The following is a 15,934-nucleotide window of genomic DNA, read 5'->3' as shown; positions in this document are numbered from 1 at the left end:
AAAGGAGCAAGGGGGTCCCTGGTCACAGCGACAGGCGGTGGCACAGGCTGAATGGGGTGTTGAGCAGCGTGGTGGTGGACCTGAGGGCAGCCCTTGCAGCAGGGCTGTGTCGGGGGCTCGCCCGTGTGCCACCTGCCTGCCGCTCAGCTCTCTCTCCTGCAGGCCTTGCAGAGTGCACCCTGTGTGCTCAGGAAGTGCTGGATAGGGGGGCTGCCGTGGGGTGCTGGAGGCATGGGGTGCCAGAACCAGGATTTCAGGCTTTCCACGCCCTGGACTCCACTTTCTCTGCCAAAGTTTTCCCGTGAACCATTTGCATACTATAAGGAGAGGGCGAGAAGGAGGCTGCTCTCAGCAGGGAGGCCTGCAGGGGCATTTATTGTCCTTTTTCTGCAGTAACAATTCCTTCCCGTTGCTTCTGTTGCCCCTCTTTCCTTTTCTGGCACAAGTGTCCTTTTGTACCTTCTCCCTGATGCCTCTGTGTGGCTCCTCCGCCCTGCCCCTCACTCCTACCCGCTTCCTCTAATCCCTCCGGACTTCTCCCCTTTCTAAGCATCTCCTGTGCTCAGCCCTCTTGTTCTCCACCCATCTCCCCTCTCCGCTGTTTCTGTGGTTCCATCTGCCTTTCTTCTGCTCGCTTTGTCTCCATCCCCGTTTCTCAGTGTCTCTTAGCCCCCCTCCACCCAGCCTTTCCCCCGCCCCCCGCCCCCGCCCCCCCTGCAGGGTCAGTTTGACATGCTTTGTCTCCATCCCCGTTTCTCAGTGTCTCTTAGCCCCCCTCCACCCAGCCTTTCCCCCGCCCCCCGCCCCCGCCTCCCCTGGAAGGTCAGTTTGACATTATTAAAGTGTAATAATAACTTGATAACTTGCCCAGGGAGTGAGGTGGGCAGGAGCATAGCGTACCTTTTTCATGAGCCTTTTGCGGGGCACCCCTGCCACCAGCTGTCAGCCAGCGTCTCTCGGCCCCTTCCTCCCTTGGCCTGCTAGGTCTGCAGAAGCTGCTCTGTCCGCCTGCCTGCGCCAGCAGGAGAGCTCAGCCTGCCTGTGGGGAATCACACTTGGGCATTTGTCCTCATGCAACTGGGTCTTCCTTGACAGTTGGGGGTGAGAGCTCACGTTTCCAAGTTTTTATAAATACGAACTGAACGTCTTTATGGGTCAGACACTGTGCTAAGGTCCTGGGGGCAGGACCTGCCTCTTGTGACCTTTACAAGAGAGGGGAGGCGTTAGACAGGGGACACAAATGAGACGCAAGGAGCAGCCTGCTCAAGGCGGCCCCAGCCTGGCAGCTGGACCCTTGGCTCTTATCCTACAGAGTTCAAGCCCTTTGGGTACCAATGTCCAGGAGTCCTGCCGAGGGCTCCAGGCACGTAAGGGTTCACAGACCTGTCCCAAAGCACCCTCTCCTTGCCCACTCTTCCCCTCTTGCAGACTTTGTGCTGGTTTCACAGTGACACAATTGCATTTATAGTTGTTTGTGAGAAGGGTTGGGACCCACCACTGACCAGCGTTCTCTCTGTACACATTTGTTCCTTCCCCTCAAGTCTCAAAACCCACTCATTCCCATTAATCTTCCCCCCTAATTATGGCAATCATTGTCTGATTGCCTGTTCTGATTACACAACTACATTTTCTCATGCTAACTGCATAATGAAGACAAGCAACTGCATGGGAAAAAATTATGAAATTTCCAAGCTCCAAATACAATTTGAGGGCCCAGCAATGTGCCTCCACCGTCCCCCTTGGGCAATGGGGGCTCCAACACAGAGGCAGAGGTCAGTGGTGACCGTCTCTCAGCTTCCGGGGACACTGCTAATCCTAAAGCTTCTGTCCTCATGGCCCACTAGCACACTGGGACTCTCTAGACCAGGAAGCCTGATTTGGAAAGTGTGAGCCAGCATCTGTGGCCCTTGAAGCCCCTGTCACAGAGGCGCCAGCCTGCAAGTGGCCACTAGCCTTGGGGAGATGGACCCTGAGCTATAGTCTTACCTGCTTCTAGAGGCCCAGGCCCCAACATTTTTCCCCCAGTGTCTGCCAGTGTCCCGGGCAGATGCATCTAGGAGGGCAGGCCGAGGCAGGCGGCTGGTTCTCATCTTCCTCCGAGCTCAGGACTCTGGCCCCTGCCACTTTCCTGAGATGTCCCATAGCCTGGGAGAGAGATTGCAGGCCACTCCCCTCCCCAGTTCACCTTCCTTTCATCTCCTGCAGAAGACGACTCAAACCTTGGCCCCCAGGAAGCCTTCCTATGTTAGCTCTGCTCAGGGTGACTCCCACCGAAGCTCCCCTCCCTCCGATCCTGTCCATCCCACGGTTTGTCCACCACAGGGTCCTCCCATCCGGGGCCTGGGAACTCCCAGATGGCCGAGGAGAAACCTCATCCACCCTTTGCTCCCTCAGCACAGACAGACGCTCTGCCATCACGGAGTCCATGGGGGCCACCACACACTGTATGTACATCTGCAAATTCCATCTTATTCCAAATGCACCAAGGGAGGTGGCTATTTAAAGAATACTATAGAAGATCCTTGAGTAAAGACTGGAATCACTTTCTGATTTATTTTCTATGTAATTTCAGATTGTCGTCTCTCTAGGGAAGAAGGAGAGGCTGCAGGCAGGTTCATAGCCTTCCACAGCCTGCCGTACTGGACCCTGCATCCTCCTGCATGGCTCGGCCTGTCTAAATTTTGTCGTCTTCATTCAGCAAACGTGCATGCGAGGCCTTCTGTGTACCAGGCTCTGTGTGCTGGAGGCAGGGGATACGAAGACAGATGAAACCTGTTCCTGCCCCTGTGAGTCACTGAGGGAGACAGAGACACATGTAGGTGCATCAACACAGGTAGCATTCAAGGCGGGTAATTGTTTTACAGAGGGAGGTGGGATTACCTCCACCCAGGACTGGGGAAAGCAGGGAAGTCTTCATGGAGGAGGGAGGTTTTTTTGTTTTTTTTTTTTAACGTCTTTACTGGAGTATAATTGCTTTACAATGGTGTGTTAGTTTCTGCTGTATAACAAAGTGAATCAGCTAGACATATACGTATATCCCCATATCTCCTCCCTCTTGCGTCTCCCTCCCACCCTCCCTATCCCACCCCGCTAGGTGGTCACAAAGCACCGAGCTGATCTCCCTGTGCTATGCGGCTGCTTCCCACTAGCTATCTATTTTACGTTTGGTAGTGTATATATGTCCATGCCGCTCTCTCACTTCGTCCCAGCTTCCCCTTCCCCTTCCTGTGTCCTCAAGTCCATTCTCTACATCTGCTTCCTTATGAGGAAGTTTTTAACCAGCGTTTTGAAGCATGAGTTGAAGAGTTCAAATGAAACAGACAAGTTGAAGAAAAGGCGGGTTGACGTGGCTGGAGTGGAGGATGCAAAGTGAGGAAGGCTGGGTGGAAGCAGAGCCAGGTCATGACGCCCTTGGATGCCAGGCTGAGGAGCTAGTTTTGATTCCAAAAGCAAAAGGATGAAACCTGATGGTGTCACTCGGAGGAGTGCCACCCAATCAGCTGCCCCTTCCCTGCCTCCCTCCTTGTCTCCTCTCCCCGACCAAATGAGCCCTCTTATTTTGTCTGTCCACCCCTCCTCTGCATCTCCACTGACCCCAACCCAGTCCAGACTGTCACTGTCCTCCAGCCTTTGGCCCAGAAGTCATAGTGCATCTCCTCCTTCTGGTCCCGCCCCCTTGGGGCCATTCATTCTTGGGGGAGATTCCTGACTTTTGAGCTTAGTTTGTTTATGGACTAGAATTTGGTCACCTGCCAAGAGTGAGAACATGGGGTTAGGAGGAGAGGGGAGGGCAGCTGAGTCTGTGGCCTCCATGGGTGCTTTCTTCCGCTGCCCAAGGCTGCCAGAGCCAGAAGAGAGAGGTGGAGGCAGGAGCGACCGGGGTGGGGAATCGGCCCAGGGCTATGGAAGGGCAAAGTCTGGAAAGTCCAGGGACATTGGCAACAGTGTCAATCAAGTGTAGCCCAGGCTGGAGCAAAAGGAAGGAAAGGAGGAGGGAGAGAAGAGGGGAGGAAAGAAGTAGGTGCTTGCCGAGCGCAGCCCTGGAGCATGGAGGGCTGGGGGGAGGTGAAGGCGTCCCTGACGGTATCCCCCCACCAGCTGTAGACATCAGCCAGACCTTCACGCTCACTCATTTCCAAAATGAGATGATCACCTTCCTCACGGGCTGAAATGTGCCAGCAGTTACAAAGGGCTTGGCCCAGGAGAGCTAAAAGTTGAACTGAAAACTCCCAAGGCAGCAGCAGTGGCTGACACTGTGGAGGCCCCATCATGCCCCTTCCTTATTGGCCTTGGAGCCCTGGGCGCCTGCGCCGTGCCTGGCACACAGAGGGCACTGAGCAGGCTCTGTGGGAGGCAGGACACGGTAGAGGCAAAGACGTGAGCTCTGCTGCCCGCTGGCCGTGTGAGCCCAGCCCCATTGTCTCCTCTGGCAGGTGGAGGAAAGGACAGTACCCGCCCCGGAGGTTGGGGGGGTTGGCTAAGGCCATGCCCTTGCTGCGGACCCTGCTGGTGGCCCAGCCTGAGCCCCTCAGTGCTCCCGTTCCTTAAGATGGGCTCTGGTGGATTCATTTCAGCAAAAGGGGCTGGGCCGGGGTGGCGTTAGTTGACTTTGGAATTCAAAGGTCATAAGGGATTTTTTAAGTTCTAGGGTTTTTGTCTTGTTTCAAGAGTGGGATCCAACCCATGAGAGGACAGGGTGTCATCCCTGGCAACCATCCGGGGGGTAGTCTGTCACTGGGATGGGAGTGGCCAGCTGCCATCACCATGCTTCATAGCTACTTATTTGTCCTGGCATCTCCCTCGGGTTGTCCCATTCTTTTGGATGAGTAGGTTTTAACTGGGACAAGAGAGAATTATTTTTGAGTGGGGGATGGGGGGGGAATGGGGAGAGCTGAAGCTGCTGCCAGCACCCACAAGTCTCTGCCCAAGGGTCTTCTCTGGTCATGGGAGCGTGCTCTGCACGCATTCAGACCACAAGTGCCAAGGAGTTAGTATCCCACTGACCAAAGGCAGGACCGAGAACACATGGATCCAGCCTCTTTGCTTCCCCGGCAGCATGGCAGGTGTATTCCACGAGGCCTCCCAGAGCGCCTGGAGGGACTGAAAGCTCCCAGGTGACCGGAAAGGCAATCTGCTCACTGATGCAATGGGGGCTGCCCCACCCCCCATTGTCTTGCTTTGTTGCCCACCTACTGGCGCATCCTGGGGTCACCTGCCAACTAAATACATGCACGGGAATCCCTGTCTTTGTGTCTGGGAAACCCAATCCAAGAGAGCATGTCAAGTGTGTGATAGAAAGACACTTGATAAATTAGGGCAGAAAGTATCTATTGTGATACCATCTCTCCCCAGGGACGGGTCCGGCAGAGAGGGCACCCAATATGTAGTGCTGAATGAGTCAATATGGACATGTTTCCTTCTGCCACCCTGTCCTTTGGGCCCTCCCATTCCCCCTCCTGCTCTCCTTTCTCCTAGCCCTATGTTTTCTTTCCTGACCCTCCTTTTCTCCTCTTCTCTCCTCCTTTCTCCTTTCATGGAGGAAGGATGTTCTGTGTCCCAAATGCCCCTCTCACTTCCCTGACATCCCGCTCTGGAAATGAGCCTTCTGGCAGGCAGCGTTGTGACATCACCGTGCATTGGCCAATGGCTGTCGGGTCGGGCCCTCCTGGGACCACCGCCCTCCATTGATAAGGAGAAGCCACCTTCTCCCGCAGAGCCCCTTAACCCTCAGGGCAGCCACTGGAGCATGAATCCCTCCTGATTCCGCTGTCGGCCCGATGTTCCTCAAGGTCAAGCTGCTCCTGGGCCGGAGATGTAGCCTGAAGGTGTCGGGGCGAGAGAGCGTGGCCATGCTGAAGAAGCTGGTGTCCGAGCGGCTGCAGGTGCCCGGGAATAACAGCAGCACCTGCTCTTCCGTGGCCAGCTTCTGGCTGATGACAAGCATCTCTTCGACTACTGCATTGGGCCCGATGCCTCCATCTATGTCATTATGCGGCCCCTGGAGAAGACGGTGCCCGAGGAGGCCCACCAGCCCCAGCCCCTGTGGCACCACCTGGGCCAGGTCCTCGCCAAACACTTTGGGCCCCAGGACACCGAGGCAGTGCTGCAGCTGCTGAGGCAGGAGCGGGGAGCTGGAGCAGCTAGCGCCGGACCTCCTGAGCAAGGAGCCGCTCGCGGAGCCCACGGGGGAGAGCGAGCCTGAGGCTCGGAGACCAGGAGACAAGGAGGAGGAGGAGGAGGCTGATCAGTAAACCGGCCATCCTACCCGTTTGCGCTCTCAAATTCACCCAGCCTCATCCTTAAGTGTTCCCTGGTGACTCCCCACTAGTTCCTGCTGATGTAGACGCACCTTCACCCCTTTTTGAAATTTCAAAGTAACTGGAGGGATTTTGGACCCCTCTCTCCTCTCTTGGGCCTGTGGTTTCCCCTCAGAAACACAGAATGATCCCCTTCCCATCACCATCCCCTAGAAGGGGCTCTGATCGCCCCATGGGCAGCCTGAAAGGGGGTGCTCAAAGGCTGCTTCCCTCTTGTAGGCTGGGCACTGCCTCCTGGGCAGCTGTATGCTTCTCCCGCAGAGCCCCTTAACCCTCAGGGCAGCCACTGGAGCATGAATCCCTCCTGATTCCGCTGTCGGCCCGATGTTCCTCAAGGTCAAGCTGCTCCTGGGCCGGAGATGTAGCCTGAAGGTGTCGGGGCGAGAGAGCGTGGCCATGCTGAAGAAGCTGGTGTCCGAGCGGCTGCAGGTGCCCGGGAATAACAGCAGCACCTGCTCTTCCGTGGCCAGCTTCTGGCTGATGACAAGCATCTCTTCGACTACTGCATTGGGCCCGATGCCTCCATCTATGTCATTATGCGGCCCCTGGAGAAGACGGTGCCCGAGGAGGCCCACCAGCCCCAGCCCCTGTGGCACCACCTGGGCCAGGTCCTCGCCAAACACTTTGGGCCCCAGGACACCGAGGCAGTGCTGCAGCTGCTGAGGCAGGAGCGGGGAGCTGGAGCAGCTAGCGCCGGACCTCCTGAGCAAGGAGCCGCTCGCGGAGCCCACGGGGGAGAGCGAGCCTGAGGCTCGGAGACCAGGAGACAAGGAGGAGGAGGAGGAGGCTGATCAGTAAACCGGCCATCCTACCCGTTTGCGCTCTCAAATTCACCCAGCCTCATCCTTAAGTGTTCCCTGGTGACTCCCCACTAGTTCCTGCTGATGTAGACGCACCTTCACCCCTTTTTGAAATTTCAAAGTAACTGGAGGGATTTTGGACCCCTCTCTCCTCTCTTGGGCCTGTGGTTTCCCCTCAGAAACACAGAATGATCCCCTTCCCATCACCATCCCCTAGAAGGGGCTCTGATCGCCCCATGGGCAGCCTGAAAGGGGGTGCTCAAAGGCTGCTTCCCTCTTGTAGGCTGGGCACTGCCTCCTGGGCAGCTGTATGCCCAGCAGCAAGCCAGGCTGTCAGCACACCTCCATAGCTCTAAACAGACCCTCTTTCTCCTTGGGGACAGAAAGACAGATAATGTGAGTTCATTTCTTCCATCCCCAGGCCATGGCGCCCACCCCCGAGGCCTCCTGACAGCCAAGGGTAGAGAAGTGCCAGGTAGCTGTCCCTTGCTCTTTGGGTGAGGCTCTCCCTGCTGTCTGCCTGCTTGTGCTTCCACAGTTTAAGGGGCAGGGGCAGCAGGGGTAGGAGTGGGGGTGAGAGCACCTACCGTGTGCCAGGCCTGGAGCTCTCAGGGAGACACACACAGACCAGGAAGAGCAGGAAGCTTAGGCAGAAAAGGCGGTTGCATCGTCGCACATTCACCGTGGCCAGTGTGAACGGAGCCATGCCCCAACCTCTCCCTGCCCCAAGTCTCATCAATCACCAGGTCTCACTGAGCAACCCCCATTTCCCGCCCACCACTGCCCAGGCTTCCCGGGAGCAAAACTGGTACCAGCCTGGATCCTTTGCCCTCACAGAGCGTGCAGCCTAGACGGAGAGAGAGGTCATAAATGTGACAAGTAAAGCAGCAACATAAAACCAGGGTACAGCCTGCGTGACTAAATGCCCAGGCGCCAGCTGCAGCCTTGCAGGGCCCTGGGCTCAGTGTGGAGGGCCCAGTGCCCACAGACTACAGGAAAGCCAGGCCCCCTTCTCTGTTCTCGGTGTGAGAGGATGGCCCTTGCCAAGGGCTGAGGAGCCCCTACACCCCGTGTGTGAGGGCTCAGGAAACTCACTGAGAGCCTGGTCCCCCGAAGTCCCAGAAGTGCTGTTACCATGGTCGATCCATCCTGGGGGATGGAGATAGAAGGAAGGGGATGAAGGCACAGTCTAGAAAGGAACAAGCAGGGCCCAGGTCCCTGGGAGGCATCCTGTCCTTGGCCTACGGGGCCCCGCATCCTATTAACTGGGGCGCGTTATAATAGTATTTACTTCCCCCCCAGGTGTTTGTGAGGGTAAGGCATGAAGACTCTACAGTGAAGAGTCGGGTGGGGCGGTGGCAGTGGCTGGGAGAGACTCCTGAAACCGTGTCTCCGCCTCCATTGAGGTTGCCGGAGCCCCTGCCCCTGGTTCCTGTCTCTGCAGGTCCTGGTCCTGCTCTCAGGTCCCCCGGCCTCCACAGGAGAGACCTCCTGACGGGTCTTCGAGTGCGTTCGTGCTGGGGCTGTGCCATCTACCAAGGGGGACGAGCCTATTATTTTACATTAGGGGAACTAATAGCCCATTTCCCGGGAAATCTGTCAGTGATAAAAATAAGTGGGCCGTTTTATTCCTTTTGCTGAGAGAGAAGCTGGCACGAGGGACGGGGAAGCCTTTGTTGTCTCTGGTTAGCGGGAGTGTCAGGGCTGGCTGGGAGCAGCCACCTCCACTGCTTGTCCCCGAGGTTGCAGGGGAGGGTGACTCCAGGCTCGAAAGGGGGGGGAAGGAGAGCTGTTCTGCCCTTCTGTGCCCGTGACTGCCTCTCACTACTGACTCCACCCTTCCCAGGGGGGCCCTGCGCCTAACCCTCCCCACAAAAGCTGAGCCTGGGAGAGGATGCACCACCACATGGAACTGAGCAAGAACTTGCCTCCGTCTGTTCCCCCTCCCAGGGATATTTTACTCAATGCTGCGTTTCTCACTGAGGGGTGACAGGCTTTGTCCCCTAATGGGTGAACTTACAGGTATTACAGAATATTGGGAGGCTGGGGGCAGAGTGGCCCCTCATACTCCAGCAATGGGTTAGAATCCTACTCTGTGTGGAGAGCCCTAGCTCCCGGACTGCCTGCCCTGGAGATCCTTCCCTGTCCCTGTTTCACCTTATTTCAAAGGCGAATTGAAACCTGTGCCAGCAAACACCCTGTCCCCTCCTCTGCCCCACCACTAGAAGGATGGTGGCAATGGGGGGGCACTCTTTTTAAACTGCAGCCTTGGGCATGTAGCTCTGCCACTTAGTTCACCACAGCACCTCTCTCCTGCCATGAAAGGACACAAGGTCCCTAAAGGTAACAACCTTGCTCAAGTAGGAGGCATCTCATGATGGCTACCACATCCAGGTTTCCAGCTTTGTGTTCTTATCCACAGAGAAGTCTGGCTTCTCCTCCTAGCTCCTTCCTGCAACACTGCAGGCCAGCAACCCTGGTCCCCTGATCCCTGGAGAAATCGTCTTTCTGAGAGAAACAGACACAGCACTCTAGTTTGTGTGCTATTTCATAAGTCCTTTATTCTTTGATGAATAAAGATTGACGGTGATCCTACTTTGTGCCAGGCTTTGTGCTAGGGACTTAGGTTGGTGGACAAGGAGCCCTATCTCCCTGAGAAGGCCGTTTAGAGAGAAGCGCACCCCCTGCTGTCCCTTGCTGCATAGTGCAGCAGAGGGGCCTTGGGAAGCCCAGCCACAGCCCAGGCTAGAGATTTGGGGAGGTGTGGAGAGCTCACTGCATGGTTTTTACCCATAGCCCTGAATGATGGGGCAGGGAATGGTCTGTCAGGATGAAAATTCTGGTAGATGTTGGAGAAGGAGAGAGCTTACAATGTCCAGGGGTTCCAGAGACTCTGGATGCCTGATGCTGCAGTTAGAAGCAAATCACAGGTCCTGCCCAAGTTCAGAGGGAGGGGATCTCACAAAGGGCCAGACAACCAGTGAAGGATAGGAAGGGGGGGCAGTTAAAGGGCCCCTGAGGGACTTTTCCTGACACCCAGGGGTCCACACGTCACACTTGGAGCACGGTCGCTTGGCTCAGCACACCCAGCATCCGACCTGGCTGGGCGCCCCATGACACCCCGAGTCACTTGACGCACCAAAGGTGCACACCCACAGACACCCAACGCCTCACACCCATGGGATGGGGTCTATAGTGGCAGAGCCAGGTTTGCAGAAATGAGCTCTAGGTTCTGTGCCACTTGCAGGGTCTGGGTCCACACCCGGCCTTTTGGGGTTCAGGCTGCTGGAGCCCAGGCAGTCCAGCCAGAAGATCCCTCACAGTAAACGTAAGGGCAGAAAGGGGAGACTTTGCAGAGCCAAGCCTAGGAATTGTTGGGGCTGCAGGAAGAGGTGGCCTGGACCAACTTTGCTCTGTTCAAGTGATACATCGTAGTCAGGACCCGAGCGCTCATGGGACACGTGGGAACATGGAGATGGACATGTGGGTGCACACACTTGTGTGTTGGGTGGCAGTTGGGCCTTGCAAGGGTGCCGCACAAGCATGTCGGCGTCAGCCCACGTATGTCCGAGGGCAGAGACTCCCTTCTCTGTGTGAACTCTCCAAGGTGGCGAGCTTGCTTCCCATCTTGGCCCCAGCCTGTATCACTCTCTTTGTGCTCTGAGCTGGGCCTGGGTGGCTGCCAGCCTGTGGCAGGGGACTGGCCGGAGGGCAGGCTGCCCTGTGTTCAGATCCAGCTGTTGCTGGTGGAGACGGCTGAGGCGAGAAAGCTGCAAAGCCGGGTCCCGGGCCCCCGGAGCAGATGATGCTCCCGCTGGCTGCCTCGCCCCACTCCTCCCTCTTGGGTCACCTTCCTCCTCTCCTTGTCCTTTCTGCTTTTCTTCCTGTACTTCTTCTCCACCCTTTCCCTCCTGTTCTCTCTGACCATGTTTGGGGCCGAGTTGGCTGCATTGTGTGGACATCTGGGCACTTCCTTTGAGCTCTTTCTCTAATCTTTCTGTCTCTTTCCACCCACCCCTGCCCACCTTCTCTTTCCTCCCATTCTTTGCATCTGTAGTTGCCCTTCTATTAAACCCCACCAGCTCTTCTCTCTGTCCTCCTGGTGTCCTCTCTCTTATATTCTTGTGTTTGCAGACTCACCCAGTAGGCGGGCATGGACAAGGACTCAGAACCCACTGCCTTTGATGATGTCCCATCCTCCACCCCACCTGCACACACGTGCAATACTAATTCATAGGCACAACTACCCAGCCCGGCGCTCGAGAATGATAGGCAATGGCCTCATTGTACGCATGCACCTTGTTTGGCTGATAGAAACTCTGACACAGACACACACCCAGAGAAAGGGCACAGGTATCTGCACACAGAGGTTTGCAGCGAACAGCCTTGCTCGCAGATGGACGTACCGTCGGGAGGGTGACGCCGCGCAGGCAGTGCTGGCCAAGGTGGCAGGCTGCCCGCTCACAGGCGCCACGGCCCGCAGGCTGGCTGCCGGGTCCGTGCCCCCTCTCATGGCTCTGCCTGGCCCGGTCCAGCTGCACTGGCACCCTCATTCTCCTTCAGCTCTTGTGGTCCCTATTGTCTCTCACTGGGGGGCTTCGTGGCTCCTCTGGGCTCCAGGGCTCTAAATCCCCCTCTGGAAAGGACTGTGACCCAAGGAGCCAGCAGGAAGCCCAAGCCCCCAGGATGGCTCCTACCTGCCTGCCCTCCGCTGCCTCTGACAGTGTTTCCCATCACAGTGATTTAAGGGCTCCCTGGCAGCCTTTAGCGGCTCCCCCTGCCCTCGTAGAAGGGTGATAAATCTGAGGTAACTACTGTTGGTTGCTGGCCATAAACCCGTCACGGCCCACTGCAGTGGGGCTAGGCCTGCCCGCGAGGCCTGCCCAAGTTGGCCTTGTCAGCCAGCCGCCCTTGGAGAAATCCCAGGGCACCCGTGCCTGGGACGTTATTTATGAGCCTCAGACCCCAGGATCAAAGCTGCTGTCCATCAGAAAGGGCCCGGGAGAGGCCCTCGGAGCCCCCTCTCCGGCCCCTCCTCTCATCCAGACAACCTCAGGCCACTGCCGCTACTTAAACTTGAATGACCACACGTTGGAGAAAGCCTTAGTCCTCTCAGTCCTCCCCTGAGCCCCCTTCCAGTTTATTTCCCTGACCAACTCCAAGTGCACCCCCCTTACACACACACACACACACACACACACACACACACACATGCACACACACACATGCACACACAGGAACACGGACCCTGAAGAGGCTTTGGTGACAGAGTTGGGGCGACAGAGTGGGCTTTAGCCTGAATGGCCATCTTTCCTGACCACATCTGCCCCTCCCTCCAGCACAGCCTGGCTGAAAGGAGAAGAGTGTCGGGGTGCTCAGACCCCAGGACTTTGTCCAAGCGGCCCTGTCGCTGACATCACCAGGCATAGAGGTTTGAGGAGGATGCATGTTCATCTTACACAAAGTGAGACATCTTTCTATAACCTCTACCATCTCTCTGTGCTGCCTTATTTCCCGGGGCTATCTTAGCCCCAGACACCCCTCATCTGTGCTGTGAGTCTGGCAGCCCATGAGGAGAGGGAGGCGGCTGGTGAGAGAGAACGGTGTGAAAGCTGGAATCTGAAGATTTGGGACTGAGTCTTGAGATACTGCTTAACTAGGAGATTTGGTTGCTTGGTCTGACTCATCTGTTCAGTGCCCTCCTCGTGGGGTAGTTAAGAGCACCCAATGTATGTGAAAGTGTTTTATAAACCCTAAAGTGCTGTGCAGCGTTAAGGCTTATTCTACTTCCCCCACCCCACATTGATTTCTACTGCAGTCAGCAGAATGCACTCTGACCAGTTCATACCTAAAGGGATTTATTGCATGGAGAGGGGTGGCTTACAGGATCCCTGGGAGGGCCAAGGGACCAGGCTTGGACACTTAGCCAGGAGCACTGCAGCCAAGAGGGACACCCAGACTGCCACCCCACCTGCCACTTGGTTCCTCGCGTTCCAGGGAGGAGAACCCAGAGACCCCACCACGGGTGCCCCCAGGGACTCTGCTGCCTCCAGCCCCACCCTGAAGAGCTGCCTCTCCTTACCTGGCTCACTTCCACCTACAAGTTCCATGTGGGTGGTCTGCCTGGGAGAAACCAGGTTGTGATGAAACCTTAGCTGAAAGAGAGTCTTGGAAATGTGGTTTTTAACTTTCCAGCAAGCTAGATGGGAGGGGTTGGTCTGTGGGAAATTTTATGGAACAAATGACCCAATTTTTTCAACAGGAAGAAAAAAATAAACAGAGAGAGAGAAAGAGGGAGGCAAATGTATAGATTAAAAGAAACTTAGATGTATCAACTAATTTATGGAACAAATGACCCAATTTTTTCAACAGGAAGAAAAAAATAGAGAGAGAGAAAGAGGGAGGCAAATGTATAGATTAAAAGAAACTTAGATGTATCAACTAATTGCAGTGTGTAGAGTTATTTGGATCCTGATTTGAACAAACTGTTAAAAAACAAAAGGCAAAACAATGGGGAAATATGAACATTGATATTTGACGATATTAAGGAATTAGTGTTAACTTCTAAAATGTGAGATAATATTATCGTGGTTATGTTTTTAAAAGTCACCTTTTAGAGAAGTGTGCTGAAGTACTTCTGGGTGAAATGTTATATTAGATTTGCTTCAGAACAATCCAGTGGATTGGGACAGAGGAAGCTCCTGCAGTGACAATGATAGGGGGATGACTGTAGAAACTGGGTGCATGAGGGTTGATCATGCAATTCTATTTTTGTGTTGGTTTGAAATTTTTCACAATAAAAGTTTATTTTAGAGGTTTATCTCAGCAGCTGCCAAATTGCTGAAGCCTTGCCTTCCACAGACACCTTATTGTGGAGACCTCAGAGTGATAGCAGTAGCTGTTTCACCAGGAAACCGTCCACCGCTAAAATCCTGTCTTCTGATACTAACCAGCTCTCTGTTGTCTGGAAATGCAACTCGTTCAGAAACCAGTCCCAGATTCTCATATCCTCGAGGGTTTCTTGCTTGGAATCTCTTCCAATACCAGTCTGGGAGAACAGATTCCACTCCGGCTGATTTAAGCAGAAAGGAATTTATTAGAGGACATTAGGTAGTTTATAGAACCTTGGAGAGGGCCAAGACATCACAGAGCCAGGAGAATTCCCCGAGCATCCCACGGGGCTGCTCTGGTGGAGACACAGCTCTGCTGCCCTCTACCCAGGGAGCAGGCGCTGGAAATCTCCCGCAGCTCACCCAGGAGGCTTCACCTTCCCTGGCCCAGCTGCCGCCTGCTGCTTCTTTCTACTTCCACGCCTCCCCTCCCCAACCCGTCCAAGTCTCATGTACGAATTTTCTTAGTGGAACTCGGTCACATGTGGGCCCTAGCTGCAAAGAAGTCTGGGAAATGTAGTTCTATGCTTTCCATCTTGAGCACAGGAAAGCAAACTCTCTGTCTCTCTGCCTCAGTCTCTAAGGGAATTTCCTACTTGGTCTCCTAGCTTCCAGCACAATGACCTAACCTTGGCACCGGGCTGTCTTTTGTTTGGGGCTGCCAAGGCTGAGGTTATTATGCCCAGGCGCTGGCGAGGCACATGTTCTGCCCCACGCCCTTAACGTGGAACATCTACAGAATTCAGAGTTTACAAAGAGCTCTCACATACTTCTTCTCTTTTTGTCCTCTCATCAAGCTTGGAAGGTTGGGATCACCATCCTCATTTTATAATGGAGATAATGGAGGAGATTGACACTCAAAGAGGAGAAGTCAGGGAGCTGGTAGATAGTAGAACCAGCATCTGAATCCTTTACTCCCCTTCCCTACTCCCCACCCACCTGGGTGAGATAATATATTGCAATTTTAGTTTGTGACTTGATTTTGCTTCTGTAGCTAATTGTCCTTCCTCCATCCCAAGATCACAGGCAGGCTTTTGTGCCACCTTGCCTTACACCAATTTTGGGGAGAAATAGCACAGAGCAGTGTTAGAGTGCAGGCCCTGGAGTCAGAATGCTGGGAGGCGCTTGTGAGCTGGGCTGACCTTGGACATGTGACTTCAGCCCTCTGTCTGTTTTCCTTGTATGTAAAAGTGGTTAATAATAATAGCACCTTATTAACAGGATTAAATGAAGGAACAGAAGTGAAGTGTTAGTATACAATAAACGTTCAGTAAGTTTTGTCATTGTTACTGCTGTGTTGGGGTGGTAAGGCCGAAAACACCAGTTAGTTGTCAGGCACCTAGAAGACCACGCTTACCATTTCCGGGATTGTGTTTTGTAAAAATATAGGTTCATTGAGGGGATTACGCTGGATTGTCTTGTATGGGGAGATGGTGGGAGGGAAGTGGGGAGGAAAACAGGCTAAAGGGCAAGGGATGGGGGTTCCAAGGATGTTGGGAGGGGCCACGGTTCATTGTCGTGCTCCAGGGAGGTGGCAGGCACTGAGGACAATGGCAGGAGGGTGGCCTGAGAAGGTTGACTCTCAGCAGAGGCCAAATGAGGATTGGTCATGAGCATAGCTGGTGGACAGTGGGCACAGAGGCCAGTGGACCCTTTCCTGAATGTGCTGTGATGTGGGAAACCCCAGGGCCCTTGCTGCCCTCTGATGGATAGTGGACAAGGAAGCTCCAATAACAGCACCTTGAATTCCCCTCTGGACAGGTAGGATAGAGTCTTGGAACAGATTAAATTTAATTGGGGGAAAGAAATGGTACCTTTTTAGCACCATATGCAGGAGAGTAAAATCCCCTACTTGTGACACCTTATCTTGTTATCATCCAGAATAGACCCCAGCAAAACCAAAATTTAGGCAAAGATTGTCTTGCAA

General features: G+C 54.7%; 2 protein-coding genes across 2 annotated transcripts; both read left to right on the top strand.

Moving 5' to 3' along the window:
* Positions 1-5,777: 5,777 nt before the first annotated feature.
* LOC102980149 (ubiquitin-like protein 4B) lies at positions 5,778-6,251 on the top strand. The gene is given in 3 exon segments (XM_007130919.2): positions 5,778-5,888; positions 5,891-6,123; positions 6,125-6,251. Coding segments are annotated over 3 exon segments (471 nt in total).
* A 390-nt stretch (positions 6,252-6,641) lies between these two features.
* LOC112063841 (ubiquitin-like protein 4B) lies at positions 6,642-7,214 on the top strand. The gene is given in 3 exon segments (XM_024119669.2): positions 6,642-6,752; positions 6,755-6,987; positions 6,989-7,214. Coding segments are annotated over 3 exon segments (471 nt in total). The 3' UTR covers positions 7,116-7,214.
* Positions 7,215-15,934: the final 8,720 nt, after the last annotated feature.

Source organism: Physeter macrocephalus, chromosome 4 (assembly GCF_002837175.3).
Source record: "Physeter macrocephalus isolate SW-GA chromosome 4, ASM283717v5, whole genome shotgun sequence".
Classification (NCBI taxonomy): domain Eukaryota; kingdom Metazoa; phylum Chordata; class Mammalia; order Artiodactyla; family Physeteridae; genus Physeter; species Physeter macrocephalus.
The sequence above is the reverse complement of the archived record's forward strand: the minus strand, read 5'-3'. Positions and strand labels throughout refer to the sequence as shown.